This window comes from Poecilia reticulata, linkage group LG4, assembly GCF_000633615.1.
Source record: "Poecilia reticulata strain Guanapo linkage group LG4, Guppy_female_1.0+MT, whole genome shotgun sequence".
Lineage (NCBI taxonomy): Eukaryota > Metazoa > Chordata > Actinopteri > Cyprinodontiformes > Poeciliidae > Poecilia > Poecilia reticulata.
The window spans coordinates 10,809,856-10,826,255 of record NC_024334.1 but is presented as its reverse complement, the minus strand read 5'-3'; the positions used below and the strand labels follow the sequence as shown (position 1 = coordinate 10,826,255).

General features: G+C 37.1%; 1 protein-coding gene across 1 annotated transcript; it reads right to left on the bottom strand.

Moving 5' to 3' along the window:
- Nucleotides 1-5,164: 5,164 nt before the first annotated feature.
- On the bottom strand, nt 5,165-11,546 carry LOC103463369 (regulator of G-protein signaling 21-like). Its single transcript, XM_008406671.2, has 5 exons — nt 11,113-11,546; nt 10,709-10,771; nt 10,343-10,407; nt 10,012-10,178; nt 5,165-9,844 (listed from the first exon to the last, which is right to left on the bottom strand). The coding sequence occupies exons 1-5, from the start codon at nt 11,190-11,192 to the stop codon at nt 9,656-9,658; spliced, it is 564 nt and encodes a 187-aa protein (XP_008404893.1). The 5' UTR covers nt 11,193-11,546; the 3' UTR covers nt 5,165-9,655.
- Between the last annotated feature and the right edge of the window lie 4,854 nt (nt 11,547-16,400).

Here is a 16,400-nt window from a genome sequence, read left to right as displayed (position 1 = left end):
GTTTTGCCAGCATAACTCAGCATTAGGTGGGTAGTTAATATTCATAGCTGATCATTTTTGTTTATAATTTTTTTTTTATTCCAGCAAAAATCGTTGCCTTTAAATGGTAAATGAGTTCAAGCTTAATACCTGGTCGTGCTGAGGTGTTGGGAAATAGTGTGGTGACTGTTTATGACTTAATTGTGACATTTTTCTTGCATATTGTAATGTTGAACAGGTCACAACCAGCTCAGAGGTCTGTGTTTTTGTTTTGGGCAACACTAGGTACTCAGTTGGCAGCACGTCTCCATGGTGCTGATCATCCTTTGTTTTGTCATCATAACTAGACAAACAGGTTGAAGAATTACTTTGGTGTGAATTAAAGAAATATACAATGCCAGACTGTGTTGATACCAATTAAAAAAAATTCCTACAGTCTAAACAAGAACAATGTAAAATGTAAATTAGTCTTTTTTTTCTATGCTACTTGAATTAAAGGATTATTCCTGTTATTCCTGCAGCTTACACTAGTTTATAGTTAGCAAGGACACAGCTGGTACAGTACTTTAAATAAGTTATTGTCTTTAGAACTGCAAAAATAAACAATTTTGAAGAAAGCAGGAAAAAAGAGTCCATTTATCTGCTTATTTCAGAGGGGATGTTAGAAAAGAATAGTTATATGTTTTTTGTAAAGACAGCACTTTTATAAAGTGGGAGTTATTTCTGGCAACAAATCTATGACATACAGTTCCACAACTTCTTCCTCCATATCTGTGTCGATGCTATGCACTTAACCAACTGTTCGTCATTCCAGTTGGAATCTGCAGTCACTAATGTGTTCGTACACACTGTACACATTTTTCAAGTATGTGTGTTCTGTCAAGTGTCCTATCTGCAAAAACCCACAAGTTTTATGACAAATAATATATGATGCAATATTTATTACAGTTTAATTCGCTTGATTTGCATATAAGTTTAACAATATTTTCTATAGTAAGTGCTACATTATATGTATGTCTTGTATTTCAGCACTTGAGCCACGCAGCAACAGAAACAATGTTTTCTTGGCTATGTCTCAATGACCCAGCAGTATTTGTGTATGTATAAACATAATAGCTTGTACCAATGTCTCTAGGATAAAAAAGGGGAAACAAACCCACAAGAACTATCTATCTATTTCTCTTTCTCACTGTTTCCGATAATGTAAAGCCCCCCGGAAAACGTCCCAGTTAAACGACGTTTAACTAAAGTTCCACGAGGTTTAGAGTCCCAGTTGACGGCATTTCAACTAAAAACCTAGAGGTTGGAGTCCCTGTCAAATGGTGTTTTTGACTAAAGTCCCAGATGGTTAGAGTCCCAGTTAAACGACGTTTAACTGAAGTCCTAAAAGGGGCGCGGGTTTTACTGTCTTTATCTTTTTAAAATCTTTTTCTCTTTCTCACTGTTTATTCAATGTCACATGCTGTTTTCATTTTAATTATGTAAAGCACTTTGAAATGCCTTGCTGCTGAAATGTGCTATACAAATAAAATTTGATTGATTTGATTGATTGATTGATCTATTTACTTATATTCACACAAATTTGAAGTCGTCTTTAACCAGGAGAAGTGAGAGACAAAAGTGCCTCCAAGGGACTTGATCCTGCTCTTCACTTGGTTTCACTTCAATAGGCACACCTTTGCAAAGGACAAAAATAGGTTGTGAGTGTTAAAAAAGGTCAAACATGTGGCACTCGGCGTGCGCCGATTGATTGAAGTCTTTCTGGTTTGAGGGACAGGAGAGTCACAGACATCAAAACGCTTCTGAAAACACTCCCTTCCTTTCAAGTTCTCTAACATCCTGTCTGGCAGAATCTGTTCCTATTTTTACTCACATGATAAAGGATACTAAGACTGATTGGTCGCTTCTTTTACTGCTTTTCTGACAAAAAACAGAGACACATATTTGTGTTGTGGTCTTGTAGCAGGCCATAGTGTCTAACAACCATGTAAAATAAGTATAATATTAGTAATAAAACCTGCGTAATAATAAGCTTTTACTTAGTGTGGATCAGTGGAACAATTTCAGTTTGGAAAAACAGAACGCTTTGATCTGTGAGTCAAGCTTCCTTTTTTGCGCTACCTTAAGATAAGACAAATTAAAAAGTAGATCCTATTTGTTAAATAGTTGCAAACTTAAAAGTTGCCATGTCTCTAATTTTTACATTAAAAAGTCAAAACCTTTAAAGTGACCATGTGGATTTTTCTCATTTGGGGTTTTGTAGAGTTGTTATCAGCAGTTAGTATCTTGCGTGCAGCTGAAAGCCTTTTGAGTCGGCTCAGTTTGAAGAAAGCGAGCTTCTCACAGCATGGCTGAGCTAGCAGTTTGTCAGAATGAGGCGACTTTACAAGCAGATTAACCACAAGCAAAATATTTCACAATGAGTCAGGCAATGAGAGTCAACACTGTCATTGCATTTCAGAGCTTGTTGTTTGACAAGCTGAAAATATGGCAAATAGGGCAAGTCAGAGGGGCTTTTTATAAAACATGTTCCCGAATGCAAAACGACTTCTTACAATTGCAAATGCATTCTATCCGGTTGAAACTGCAAACTTCAATGTATGTTAACAGGAAGATATAGATGTACATAATTGTTACGTTAATGCAAAACAAAATGTAAACATTTATTAAATTATGCATTGCAAATAAAATTCAAAACAATGTGGAATTTTCAGTCAGCCTTCAAGAGTCAGATACAATTTCTTTGTGTAAAAACAGTTGCAGGATCCTCGGCGTATGTCTTCACCAGCCTGCAAAGTGATTGAAATGTTTGCAAATTCTTCCTTTTAAAGTCTAGATCAATCAGTTTTTAAGGTTTGCTAAATGTTTTCAATTGGATTTAGGTCAGAACTATGGCTTTGTCTGTTATTATTAAAGTTGTTTTTTTTGTTTATTTCCTTTCTGAACATTTCTGGGTTATTATTGATATTTATGTTATGCCATGTGTAGTTTGTTCATTGATCTTTTTATTATCTTATTAGTTTATTAAATATTTAATTTTTGTTTAGTTTCTTACTTATTCCAGGTGTTATTTTCTTTATGCCTTTTAATGTATTTCCTTATGTTAGTTTCAAGACTTTTCTTTTTTGTACATATACATTTATAGCTCCTTGGTGGATTCCTTTGTTCTCCTCATGCCAAACTCCTCAGGTCTTCATTTGTCATCATTAAATTTCCACTCTGACCTCTGCTTGTACCTGTATCTTGGTTGAATTGAAGACAAACATAACAATTCCTCCCATCTGAATATGTTTCAAACCATTGAATACCAATTCAATAGTTTGAATGGTTTGAATGTAAATTATGGCCCTACCAATGGCCTTAATATTTTCTTGTTATTTCTCCATAAGTATAAATATATTTTTCACAGCTTTATTTTTGCCCACACTCTAAGCTGCCAAGACTTTCACATGTCGTCTGCAGAGGTGGGACGTAATTAGTTATATTTACTGATTTACTTGAGTAACGTTTTGAAGAAAACATACTTTTTGAACTGGTTTTTACTGCACTGTACCTTAACTTTTACTCGTGCAAGTATCGCTACTCTTACTGGAGTAAAAATCCTGGATGCTCTCACCACTGTGAGTAACTTCACTGAGTGGAAAACAAACTTGTAAAAATGCATCAAATACAGAAAATCAGAGCTCTTGTTTACACACAAGCTTTGTTGTTATTGCAGCCTTTATCCGATTGCTATATCTATGTTATGACGTGAATGCAATGTTATGTCTCCAGATTCTCCCATTTGATTTATGAAACTATGCAGCTCCTCCATAGTTAGCATTAGTGTTTTGGCTGCTTTTCTCATTTTTTTATTTATTTTTTCCTTTAATCTGATTTTCTCCAGCTCAAGTGGCCTTTGTTTTACAGTGGTCAGACAGGAAAGCAGGGTGTGAGAGAGGGGGAACATATGCGGCAAGTGTCAACCCGTACGCCACCGCCACGCTTCAGGCTGCTGCTCTCATTAATGTTTTCCTTGCTTGGTGTTTCAGTTTATCTTGGCAGCCATGAGTTGTTAAGGTTACAGTTGCACCATACTTTCTCCATTCTCATATTTAGATATAAAACTAACCTGTGAGAATATTTATGTGCCTTACATTGCTTTGACTTTTCCTAATTTTTATCTTAAAACTTTCTGAAGATAAGAGATGACGCGTCTTTGTAAAGATCAGATGGAAAAATTGTCACATTTCTTGTTTATTTTCAAGAAGTGCAAATAAAAAGTCTATGCAAATTTGTCCACATTTTCCAGCCACATTTGCAACTTGCAAAGCAAAAAGTTCAAATAACCCATAAACAGGAGTTCAGTCTTGTAAAACAGGAAATAAATAATGCAGCTGATGGCAATTTGAATGAATGAAAACATAGATGCAAATCAACATGGCTGCATGTGTAGAATACATATGAAGATGCAATATTTTCCATATTTTCCATCTCTCCTGTTGTCACCACTTTGTTTTCTTCCTGTATTTTTTGAAGTACTTTATCCTCAATATTTGCATGATGGCTGTGAGTGGGAAGCACACAAATTTGCATTTTCCATTTACAATTGTCTTGAATCCTGGATGGAAAAATCTGCCATTGACACAGACTGTAAACACGGATGTTCCTGGTATGTTTAATCAAAAAAAGGAATATTTTAAAAATCATTACGCAAACTTGCAGCATCAATGTTAAAGCTCTCTTAAGACTTTAAGCCTTCTAAATATTTTTGGTGTTTCTGTGGAAAAATGCAGTCATGTAGTCAATTATGAGGCCAAAATTGCTCAATGTTGCAACTTGCAACTTGCACAGTGTGAGTGTGCTTGGTGGTAGGCACAATCAGCACATTGAGGAGGGAAACTTGCACCTCCCACTTCTACAGACAGCTACTTTAAACCGTAATTACCAGTGAAAGATAGTAAAGATTAAGACACATTAGGGGGGCATTTATCTGTGGCCATCTTGGCCACGCCTCCTTAAGTGTCACAGGGTGAAGAATGTAGAGCTTTTACTTTTTAAAATGGAATATGTGCAACGTTTGCAGCACTTCTACTTAATAGTTTGATCCGATACTGGAAGTATGACAAACCTGTATGAAGTCAAAAGATCGATTTGTCTACTTGTAAAGTAAGAACATGAAAGAGACGAGACTGTTAGACGGGGATCAGTTTAATAATTCACAACCCATAAAGCATACTGCTGCAGAGTCAAACAGGTTTTGAGGGAGTCGGCAGCACCAGGATGATTACCTCCTGCAATTTATCTTTCAGTAAAAAAAAAAAAAAAAGAAGTCAAGTGGGTAATGTCTCATCACTATTTCCAATATTGCAATGTTAGGATTCTTTCACAGCAGTCTCTTCAGAATAATAAAAAGCTTCACTGTCTTGTTTTTCATTCTGTGAGCCAGTGGTGGATTTAGAAACTTTTACATGCGCTTTTGCTGGTATATTTTGTATTTCTTGAACTTCCAGCATCAGGTTTACACGCAGGATGCAAGATCTCATCAAATGTACCTTATTTTGTGAGCTTTCTGTGCCATCATTGCCTCATTGAGAAGTTTTCAGTGACTGCCAGAAGGAAAATGTCACCCAGAGCTTCACTGTTTTTAAGATATATATTTTAAACTAAAATCATCCTTCATTCTGAGTAGAAATACATTTTTCACAGCTTTATTTTTGCACACACTCTATGCTGCCAAGGCATTCACATGTTGTCTGCATAGGTGGGAAGTAACTAGTTATATTTAATGATTTTCTTGAGAAACCTTTTGAAGAAAAAATACTTTTTGAACTAGTTTTACTACACTGTACCTTAACTTTTACTCGTGCAAATATCAGTACTCTTACTGAAGTAAAAATCCTGGATGCTCTCACCACCGTGAGTAACTTCACTGAATGAAAAACAAACTTGTTTTCAGTAAAAATACACAGAATACAGTAAGTCAGAGCTCTTGTTTTGTTTTAATGTGCTTGAGGCCTTTATCTGATATCCATGTTATTACATGAATGTTCTGCATCCCTATAGACAAACAGGCAGATAGGTTTTACCATTCACCGTACAAACTTATTTTTGCTGTTCTGTAAAATGTTTTGGAAAATAGATTGGATTGTTGCATCATCTTTGCATTTTGATATATCTAAAAAATGCATAGTGACATTTAGACTTATCTAATGCAGTTTCACTGTATTTCTATATTATGTGGATTTGCATCATATTTCATTGCATACTGATAACAGGTTGATTACATCTCCAAACCCTGGCCTATCTGGCTTCATAACACACAGAGTTTTAATAAAAATATGTTATTTCTTTACAGCATGAGCATCTAAGGTCTCTGCACATAGAGAATAAACAGATTAGTTGGTCCAGATCGAATGTAGGCTCAGTGTCTTCCTTTTCTCCTTCATCAGTTTCATCTCATTTTTACCCTCTGCACTAACTTCATATACATCATCTTCACCTTTTCTGTTGTGCTTCAATGTCATCTGGGCATATTATCAGTTTGTAGAGATGATCATATCTTTATGGAAACTTCAGAGGCGGTTACTGTGCGCTACAAATGATTCACAACCTTTGAACCTTCTTACATTTTGTCACTTTAATGTATTTAATGTATTTTATTACTTATTATACTTTATGTGATACGACATGACAAAATAGCATATAATTGTGGAGTGATGCATAATTTATGAAGGCCAAAATCATCTGACCAGAGGACCTTCTACTGTTTGCTGCCCTCTGAGATGTTTAAAGCTGCAAAACATTGTTTTCCAACCTAACTGTCCTTGGTAACAAACCCGTCTGCCATGTTTCTTGGTCTTCATGGTGCTGCAGAGTTAGTACTAGCAGGGCCGCCCCAGGTATGGCGCCAAAGTGATTTGATAGACAGCTGGCTGGATTCATTGATTGGCTCGTGATTTACATCACTGAAGACTCCAAACAACATTAGAGTTTAGCTGTGGACTGTGGACATGCTGTCTGCTATCAGAGAGCTGTTCAATATGGAGGAGCAATTATGAGTTATTTTAGCATGAATGATTTAGCAATGATGATGGGGCTGCGGTTTTGAGCCGGCAGTATGAAACACCAGAACTGCATAATATTAGATCGTGATGTGAGTTTTATTTTTCCTTTGGGCTTAGAGAAATAAATAAATAAAGCATTTGCTGCATTAGCTAAATTAAAAAGGTTGCACATTTTTAAAAAAAAGTGTCAGTATATAATTATGTTTATAAGTATAGAGGAATAATTAACTGATCTTAGTCTATATTGCTATGTTTGGGCAAGCAATGAATTTCTACGAGACAAAATTAAGTATCTGGGTTTGAGTCCATCAGAACCAGAACCTCGAGGTTCTCCATTGATGAGTGTTGCTGCAAACATCAGCAGAGAGTTGATCACCTGCTGAGTGATCAAGTCCCAGCTATAACAGCGAAGAACAGAGGGCAAATTGAAGAAGCTCATGACTACCTGGGGCAAAACTGAACAAATTGTAGTTTTTTTTAAACATTGTCTTATCATTTATGGTTTTCTTCGCAATTCGTACAATTATGTATTACTTTAAAAGTTGCATACAAATCTGTGAAACTAAATAGTGAAAATTCTTGGAACACTCGAAATGTTCTTATTATAGTAAAATTAGTTGTTTCTACTACAAGCTGAATAACAAAGTTTGCTGAATTTGCAATAGTTTGTTTACCCAAGGTCAAATCTTTGTTGCATTTGGACACATTTGGACCTGCAGACAAAAGGATGTCACAAAATAAAATGGAGAAAATCTCATTTCTCTCACCTCTTGATTTCTCAAGAAACTGGAAGTCCAAGACTTCCGGTTTGTCAAACCCACATGCTGCTTGTGTGTCAATAATGCTTTTCACTGACTTCAAACCACAAAGCAGTAGGGGGACACTAACAATGTTGGATTAATCAAAAAGTTAATGTTCTTTGTCATTATTTTTAATAAGAAAAAAAAAACTGTAACATCTGTGCTCATTTGAAAGCTTTTTAAACTACCACTACTGCTTTCAATTTCTGATGATCATTTTCATGATTTCCAACATAAACAATTTTTAAAACTTAACATAAAAAGGAATCAAATATTTAAATTAAAGACGCATTTACCACACACTCAAAAAAACTGCTGACTATTTTTTTTAAGCTTCTATGACGTATTATTGTGTTATGCAATACCACAGACTGTTATGTGCCAACATCACTTCAGCTTATAATGCAATCTTTTCAGATCAGCCTTTTTCCAAAAGTGTGTCGTCTTCTTTGAACATATTTAGTACTGGATGATGAGATTAAATCCATGTGATAGAGGAAAATAAAGTCTTCTATTTTTTTGAAGCGGTTCAAATAATTTAATATCATTTAAATCCACCAGCAGTTAAAGAAGCACTTCAACTCTACAACAAACTTTGCACTCAAGTTGTGACAGAACAGTAAGCAATAAATAATACAATGTTTAAATTTTAAGTTAATTTAACTATCAAACTCCTAATAAGCATTTATTCACTCTTATTCATGCTTTGACAATCAGTAATAAGGCCCAGTCCCAGGATATATAGGTTTAACCACATTTTCAAGCTGTGTAATAGTAGTCCTAATTCTATTATTATCAAATGCAAAACTCATTACGCTTCAGTGCTGTAAGATGTCGGTTTGAGTTTTGGCAAGCCATTGACCAAGTGACGAATTCAATTTGACGTAGGCGTTCTCAAAATGGGAAGTTCTTGGTTTCAATAGTGCAACTATTTGTCAAGATTCCACAAAGAAGTTTAGAAAATGTGAATGATTTCGTTTTCTTTGTACATATCAGTTTAACGACAATACTCGCAAAAGGTAGTCTGACAATAATCAATGCCAAAGAAGTTAAAAGGAAAGGGGAAAAAAGGAAATAAAAACTTATCTGTGGGCCACCTTTGAATAAAAAATATACACGCATTTCTAACCCAATTTAGATTAAAGAAATAAAGATGCTTTAAAATAGTTCTCACTAAAAAAGGACAGATCATTATTAAATCCTCAGCCTGCGATGGACTTTCTGTCTCTCTTAGTGCTCTGATTTGTAATTGACCAGCTCTTTGGCTGCAGCTTATTCTGAGTAAATGGTATTTAAGTGCCATCATAAAATTCAACTTTTTTTTATTTCACTTTGTGTCTCTTTTCCCCCTCTCTAACACACACAAGTGAGAGAGTGGGAGTTGAGCAGTTGTGACTGTTGTATCTTTTATCTTGTATCTGCACAGGAAACACCTCTCCAAAGAAGGCCAGAAGGCATCTAGTGCATTCTTTGCATATGCTGCGGCTTTGCAGAAGTCCGTCGCCTTGCTAATTCGTTCACTGTGAAAGGCGTTCATGGTGTCCTGCACAGTCTTCATCCTGTGACAACGGGGTCTACGGGGTCATTGTTGGGAAAATTTGCTTCAGAAAAAGTCTTCAGGTGTGTGGTGCTAAATGTGGGGGTCCGCTCCTTTATTAGTGTTGAACAGGAGTGGAATCGCCGATGTACGCGGGCCGCTGATTGTGTCCTTGTGCCACACTGGATGACCCTCCTTCCTTTTCGTTGTCAGTTCCTCCTCCTGAAGGAGTCTCAAAGATTCCAGTTATGGGTTTTCTTCTCCTTCCTTCCTCTCTCCTCCTGACCGTGCTTTCATCCCGTCGTGGCGTCAGCAGCGAGGCTTTCCAGGAGTGTTCTATAAATGTCCGAGCGGAGGAACCGCGGGTACGAGTCTCTTTCCATCAGCCCGTAAACTATCTTCTGAGCTTCGTCAAAGCAGTGCATGGTGGGAGTCTTGACGTTTCTTTTGATCTGCTCTCGAGTGTGATAGTCAATGTTGATCTGGAATGAGGCACACAGATAGGTATGAGGGGGATTTGAGCCAAGAGCGAGAGATGGGAGATTCAACATTTGAGCTGCTGTTTCTTTCACCAACACATAGAGCTTAAAATGTAAAACAGAAGCTGTGTGTGCGCGTGTCTGAATGCAAAGACCACAACTTGCTTTACCTCTTTGGGTGATTCTGCTTTGATGAACTGCTCATAAATCTTCTTAGCTCTCGAGGACAATTTGAATGAAGACTTGATCTTCTTGTAGTCCTCACAAGTGAGCCAAAATTCAATATTTTCATCACTATATTCTGATTTGAGGAAGTTACGAAAGGTGGCCAGTCCATCTGAGGGAGGAACAAACAACAGCAGGCTTAGCCAGGTTTGAGGCACAAACAGCATTCCTTCTGAGCTGTTCTGTAAGTCAGTTATTACGCGCAAGCTTTCATTTTCTTAAACCTAATTTACTGTCTTAGCAGCATTTTTAATCCCCAACAGGAAAACAACTTACATTTAGATTCAAGAAGCCTTTCCAGAGACTGTGACCATTGTTGGGTGTCTTCTAAACTTAGCCCGCTGGGAGAGAAAACAAGTTGGATTACTGAATTAGAATCAAATTTGAGTGAAGTGAATCTACGACGACAGAAAAGGATCTGAGGCATTCAGGCCAGGAAGGCCTTTTGCAGATGTGCTTATCAAGTTCATACAGAAATGTTGAACCCTGGGATTAGCTGGCAGTAGCATGTATCGTTCCAAAGCAAACACTGTGTCTCTAGATCATTTGAATCCTTTCGTGATGCCATAGATGGAGATGATTGTAGCAGGCCGGCTATTTTAAAACTGAAATGTATGCAAAAGAGTACATAAGGTTCCTCACCTCTCTGAGCATTGAGGCGTCTGTGAGAACATGCACTGGAGTCGACACATAAAGTTCTTTCCACTGTGTAGAAATAAGAAATACATGAGTTCATCCTTCATTGATTTGCTGTCCTTAAATAAGGCTCCAGTGAGTGTGTGTGAAAGCATGATGAGAATGTAAGTAGACTAAAAGGAAGAACTTAACAGTCAAAATGTAATCACAATGTTTATTTTTTTCTCCAAAAGGATATATTTTATTACCATTCCCCATTTTTCTAAAATTCCCTATTTGTCTGACGTTAACAAGTTATTCATGAGTTAAAACCAATCAAAATCTTTCACATAAATCATGTGGTTAACAAATATCTTAAATATCTACCAAGTCAGCATGTCTACAACACATCCCAGTTTAAAAGTACTCACAGCGTGTTGTTTCTGTTCCTGTCATCTCGGTCCATGATGAAGTGATGAGTGCTGGGTGGTTTGGCTTTTATGCTGGGCATTGTTTTGTTAGGTCCACACTCTCAGGCTCTTGGTCCTGGTCATGCTGTGTCTAAGAGGTACTCAGGAGGGTTCCCCCCGCGATGCAGCTTTTTATACGAAGGTTTCCTGTCGCCACGGGCTGGGGCTGCTGGGATACCTCAGCAGCTTTACTCAGACTAAAGAGGAAGTACCCCTTCCTCCTCCTCCCGCCTGCTGCGCTTCTCCTCCTACTTCACAGTTCGAAACAACACATGCAGCGCCTGAATGCCTTCCTCCTCCTGATGCCTTACTCCCTATTATGTCTCGCTGGTTCTTCTTCTTTCCCGTCTGCCGTTGCTTTTCAGTCTCTCCTCCTTGCTGGTCTAACCAAACAAACGGCAGACTCTGAGGCTGAAAGCATACAGTGTTTGACTTATTTTTAGTCTGGCTGCGCAGATGCAAATGACAGCAACAGAGGAGTGTGATAGGCAAATTTCCAACCATCTCGTGCAGCATGTTAAGCAGCTCATGAGATGAGACCAAATTCTGATCTCATGATAGCGCAAATGGAAAGACTGTTCTTCACCACAACTTACACAGCAAGAAACTTAAATCTTCTTTTATCCCACATAAAAGATAGAATTTGCAAAAGAAAACATGCAATGTGAGGTCACAGCCTTTTGTAAGAAAGAGGAAACACCAGACTGATTGCAACAGAGCAAAAAGGGCAGGAAGCAAGAGAGACGGCCAGGACGTCACATTGTGACCAGTCTCATTTGGAAACCACCAAGTTGGTGTCTAAAATGTTTAGCCTGGAAAAAATGAAATCGTTTAAATTGTGGTGAGAATAGAATAAATACTCGTGGACAGCATCAACAAAACAGAGAACAATAGCACTAGCACAAAATAACAGGGCAATAAAAAACATATGCACAAAATGCACAAATAGCCTTATCTGTAATAATGATATCCCTCAAAACAAAGAAATTTCAGTTTATAAATATCTAGACAAACATTCTGCGAATGAATGAGTTTGCCAAAGGAAGCGGATTCGTTTTTATTTGAAGGAGCTCAGATATTTATCAGTTCACCCTGTTAGCAGTTCAGCAAACTGGGAGCTGACAGAAGTAAAGAGACTCAGAGACAGTGCCAGAAATCCACTTGCTGCCTGGGAACTTGAAGTGAACTGGACAGTGTCTTGGCATGAGGCGAGCTATAACTGATATTAGCATTCGTGGTGCTGACCACTGACGTTTGAGGTTGTCTTCAGATCAGCGGTGATCAGTCCCAGACGCTTTGGCTTGTGCCTTTGCAGACACCGAAAACTGAAACGCAGTGTTGGGAATTTACATGTGGACATTTCATTATGAACGACATGTTGTCCTGCAGAAATACAGAAGTTATCCTGGAGAGGATTTCAGTACAATGCATCAAACAGCCGATTGCTGTGCATGTGATTTAGTTTGAGAAAGTAAAGAGGTTATCTGGAGGTTAACCCCTTTAAAATGTGTTTGGTCAGTGATAATCTATCTCTCATGTACAAATACTGCAGCAAAGTAGTGAAATAAAAAAAAAGGTTAGCTTAGCAGCTAATACGTTACTTAATTCTCACATGAAAAGTATTCACTCATCTTTTCTCAGTGTAAAAATGCTGCTGCAGGATGTCCACAAATCTCTCTGGAGCTGACACTAAATGCAATATGACCTCTAAAACCTTTTCCTGACCGCTAGAGCAGGATGATGACTGGTTGTAAACCATTTTGCATCTGCCATAACCCATTGACTTTTGGCTGCTGGATGTCATCCTTCAACTAACAATTAATGATTTCTCAGCCTCCAATAAAGCCATTTCCACCAACACCAGCACTGTTAGAAGAGTATTTGCCACTTTTTAGAGTTTTTTCTGTGTTTCCTTTATTTGACATGATTCTATATTTTAAATCATTGACCGTTTTTACATTTGAAACAAATATAACCAGAGTAAGCACAAAAAGCAAGCAAATTATGATTTAATTTGTCATGGGAAAACAATCCTCAAACCAACCAGTCCCTATGTGAACAATCATCAGGTCAGGCCCCCTTCTATATATCAGAACCAGTCGTCTACCACATTTTAAACCACATTTTCAATTAAAAATATCTAGTGGTGAGACTTGATAAAAACTTTTCATTGAATTAATAGCAGGATCTGTACTTAAAAACCATTAACCACATTTAATCAACAACCATATATTGTCAAAATAAGCAACATTTTCAATTCAAAAACCCTTCCAGTCCTTTCAGGAACCCATGCAACTAGCAACATGGAACTCCTTTGAAAAACTACTTCTTTAGAAATGTGGACTGTTAATGCTGACATTAGCACTGGGAACGTCAGCATTGGGTGCTTTTATGCACCACAAATCTGGAACAAACTTCCAGAAAACTGCAAAACAGCTGAAACACTGAGGGCCTTTGAATCTACTTTTAAAAACTCACCTGCTTATAGTTGCTTTTGATTCTGAATTAACAGAACATTGACCGACATATGATGTTTATTGATGATTTTGATGGTGGCACTCGACAAAATGTAACGTTTGTTACAGGTTTATGGAGACTGGATGTTGTTTTTATGATTTTTTTATTTTTGCGTTTTTATGATGTAAAGCACTTTGAACTGTCTAGATGAGTTAAGTGATTTGCTGATTCACTCTTTTGTTGAAAAGAAATTGAGCATGTGTTCCTTATAAAGTGGGCAATAAGTCTATGTAATGAGGAAATAACTTCCACTGATGCAACTGTGAAATTTTGAGATGTTAGGCTTGATCGATGGATTTACCTGAACGAGAACCAATTCTGTTTGCTTGTGGCAGCCTGTCACACTATTAACTAAAAACCTTTACAGTAAAGAGATAAAACAAACAACTTTCAAATTTTAGAAACTCAGTTTATTCAGCCCACAATTTTAGAAACTGCTCAGAGCACAAACACTTAGAAATGCATGTTGCTGAAATAATTCCTTCTGACGAGACATGCTAAAATTCTTTCTAGCATGTGTGAGGTTGCATGAATGCTTGCCAAGCTCTGCTGTTACATAACCTAAGAATAAGATTGGGTTTGGAAGTGGCCGCAGCACTTACCGCTTCCTGAATGCTAGCACACACTAAGCATGCTAATTTATGTCTGCGGCATTAGAGATAGAGTGATGGGGTTTTTAGTAGCTTCTCTCAACAATCGACACTCCCACCTTTGGGTGAATTGATCGAGCTATTCACTCTTTGGAATATCGGCATGATAGTACGTCAAGCTTTTTGGGAATTGCCTTACAAAGCTTTCTCAGGTTCACATGCAACGATGCTTTTCTCTTATTTGAATTGTATTCACACAAATATGCACGTGCCTGACCAACAAAATGACAAGTAGTCTGTTTTTATAAAGGTTTTCACACTTACTGATGATAAATGAATCAACTGGCACCTGGCTACTAATTCCCTCATGCGTTCAATGAAATCAGGGAGGTAATACTTAGTTTCTCTAATGAGTAAGTTATTCGTCCATTTGTTCATGAAAATCTTGGTAAGTTAAAACACACGTGCTTCAGTCCATTTCATTCTACTGCTTGAAAATAAACAGGAAGTTGTGCATTCAGCCTTTGACTTCCCTGATGAAATTTTACACATGAAGATAAAGTTGTTTTTTCTGGTGGTAATATTAATGCTCATCCATTACATTTATTGTTATGTAGTCCATCTGTAAATGTGCATGTTTTTTTTTTTACATTTTGAAGGCAATTACCATTGAATAAGCCCCGCTGACATATGTGCTCTATTACAGCCTGTCCTTTAGTTTGGCTTCACTGATGCTGCTTTCCCTCCTTTGCCCAAACATGGCTGTAAACACTGAGCTCTTACATGGAATTGTTAAATATTGAATTAATTGCACATTTACACAAAAGTTTTGCACCTCATGTGGATATAGATTTACAATTTCTAGCACTTTGATAAGACACAATTGGGACAACTGTAACACAGTGCCATTGACACTACTTACTTCCTTTTAGCTACCATGGTAACAGAACTGGGCAATGAGAAAACAGTGGCAGCTTGTGTGTGAGGAACAGTACGCCGTGTGATGGAGATCCGAGAACTGTGTGATTTAGCAGGAACAACCCCTGACACCCCAGTGTACTCACGTTTACTGACGTAGAGCTTTGGAATAAATTCTGCCACTCATAACTAACTGCCCATTAAAACACTTATTTATTTTGGTCATTGCCAGTTTTTTAATCCAGTGGTCATAAACTGAATGAATGTTCTGCAAACTTCCAGCATGCAGCAGACACAAACACAAACGTCTTGACTTCAGATTGGAAATTTCCACTTCAGCCATGAAACACAACGTTATTTTTGGTAAACTAAGATTTTAACTAAGCTGCATGTTTTGCCATAATCAATAATGTCTCATGAATAGATAAACCTTTGCACGCATGCAAGTCAGGATAGAGAAAAAAAAAAAAACTTGTTGTGGATGCCATTCAAACATTGCTGTCAAAACGGTGCGCAAACAGTGATGCAAATGTCTAAAATCCACTGGCTCTGCTGGAACAGAGCTGTGTTTTTCTTTTTCCGCAAATAAAAACATGCTATTAGTATCTGGCGTAATGACAGAGTGAGAAACTCTTATAGCAAAGGACGTGTCTTCTAGTGCATTTCTGTGTTTATGGTAGATTTTATGGATTTTATGCTTTATGCTCAAATAGTTACAATTTTTCACAAAAATTGGTATAAATAATATACAGCTTGTTTTTAAAACTTTCTTTTTAGAGCCAAACTTGCTGGATCTCATTCTATTGGATTGTTAAAATTAACTAATAACATTATTTTTGACCAAGACAAAGAGAGTCAGGCAGAACTTACAGATTGCCTTTAGAGCACGCTTTAATACTTACTGTTGCAATGTTTGATGCGTTCAGCACAAAATGTTTTCACTCACATTTTGCAATCTTAATAAGCAAAACCAACGCAGTGTGGGAAGTAAATAAGTTGACTTGGGACATGTTATATAAAATAAATATATTTGGTCAGGTTTAGCTTAGAATGCAGTTATATATGTCTTGGAAATGAGAGAAAAATATTTTGATTGGGAGGTTAAATAAGTGGACTTCTTTTTCTAAGGCAAATATGCATATTTTAAGCTGTAATTGTAAAATAAATAATGATAAGTGGTGTTTTTTATATATATTTTACAATAATATCCTCAAACTAACTGTC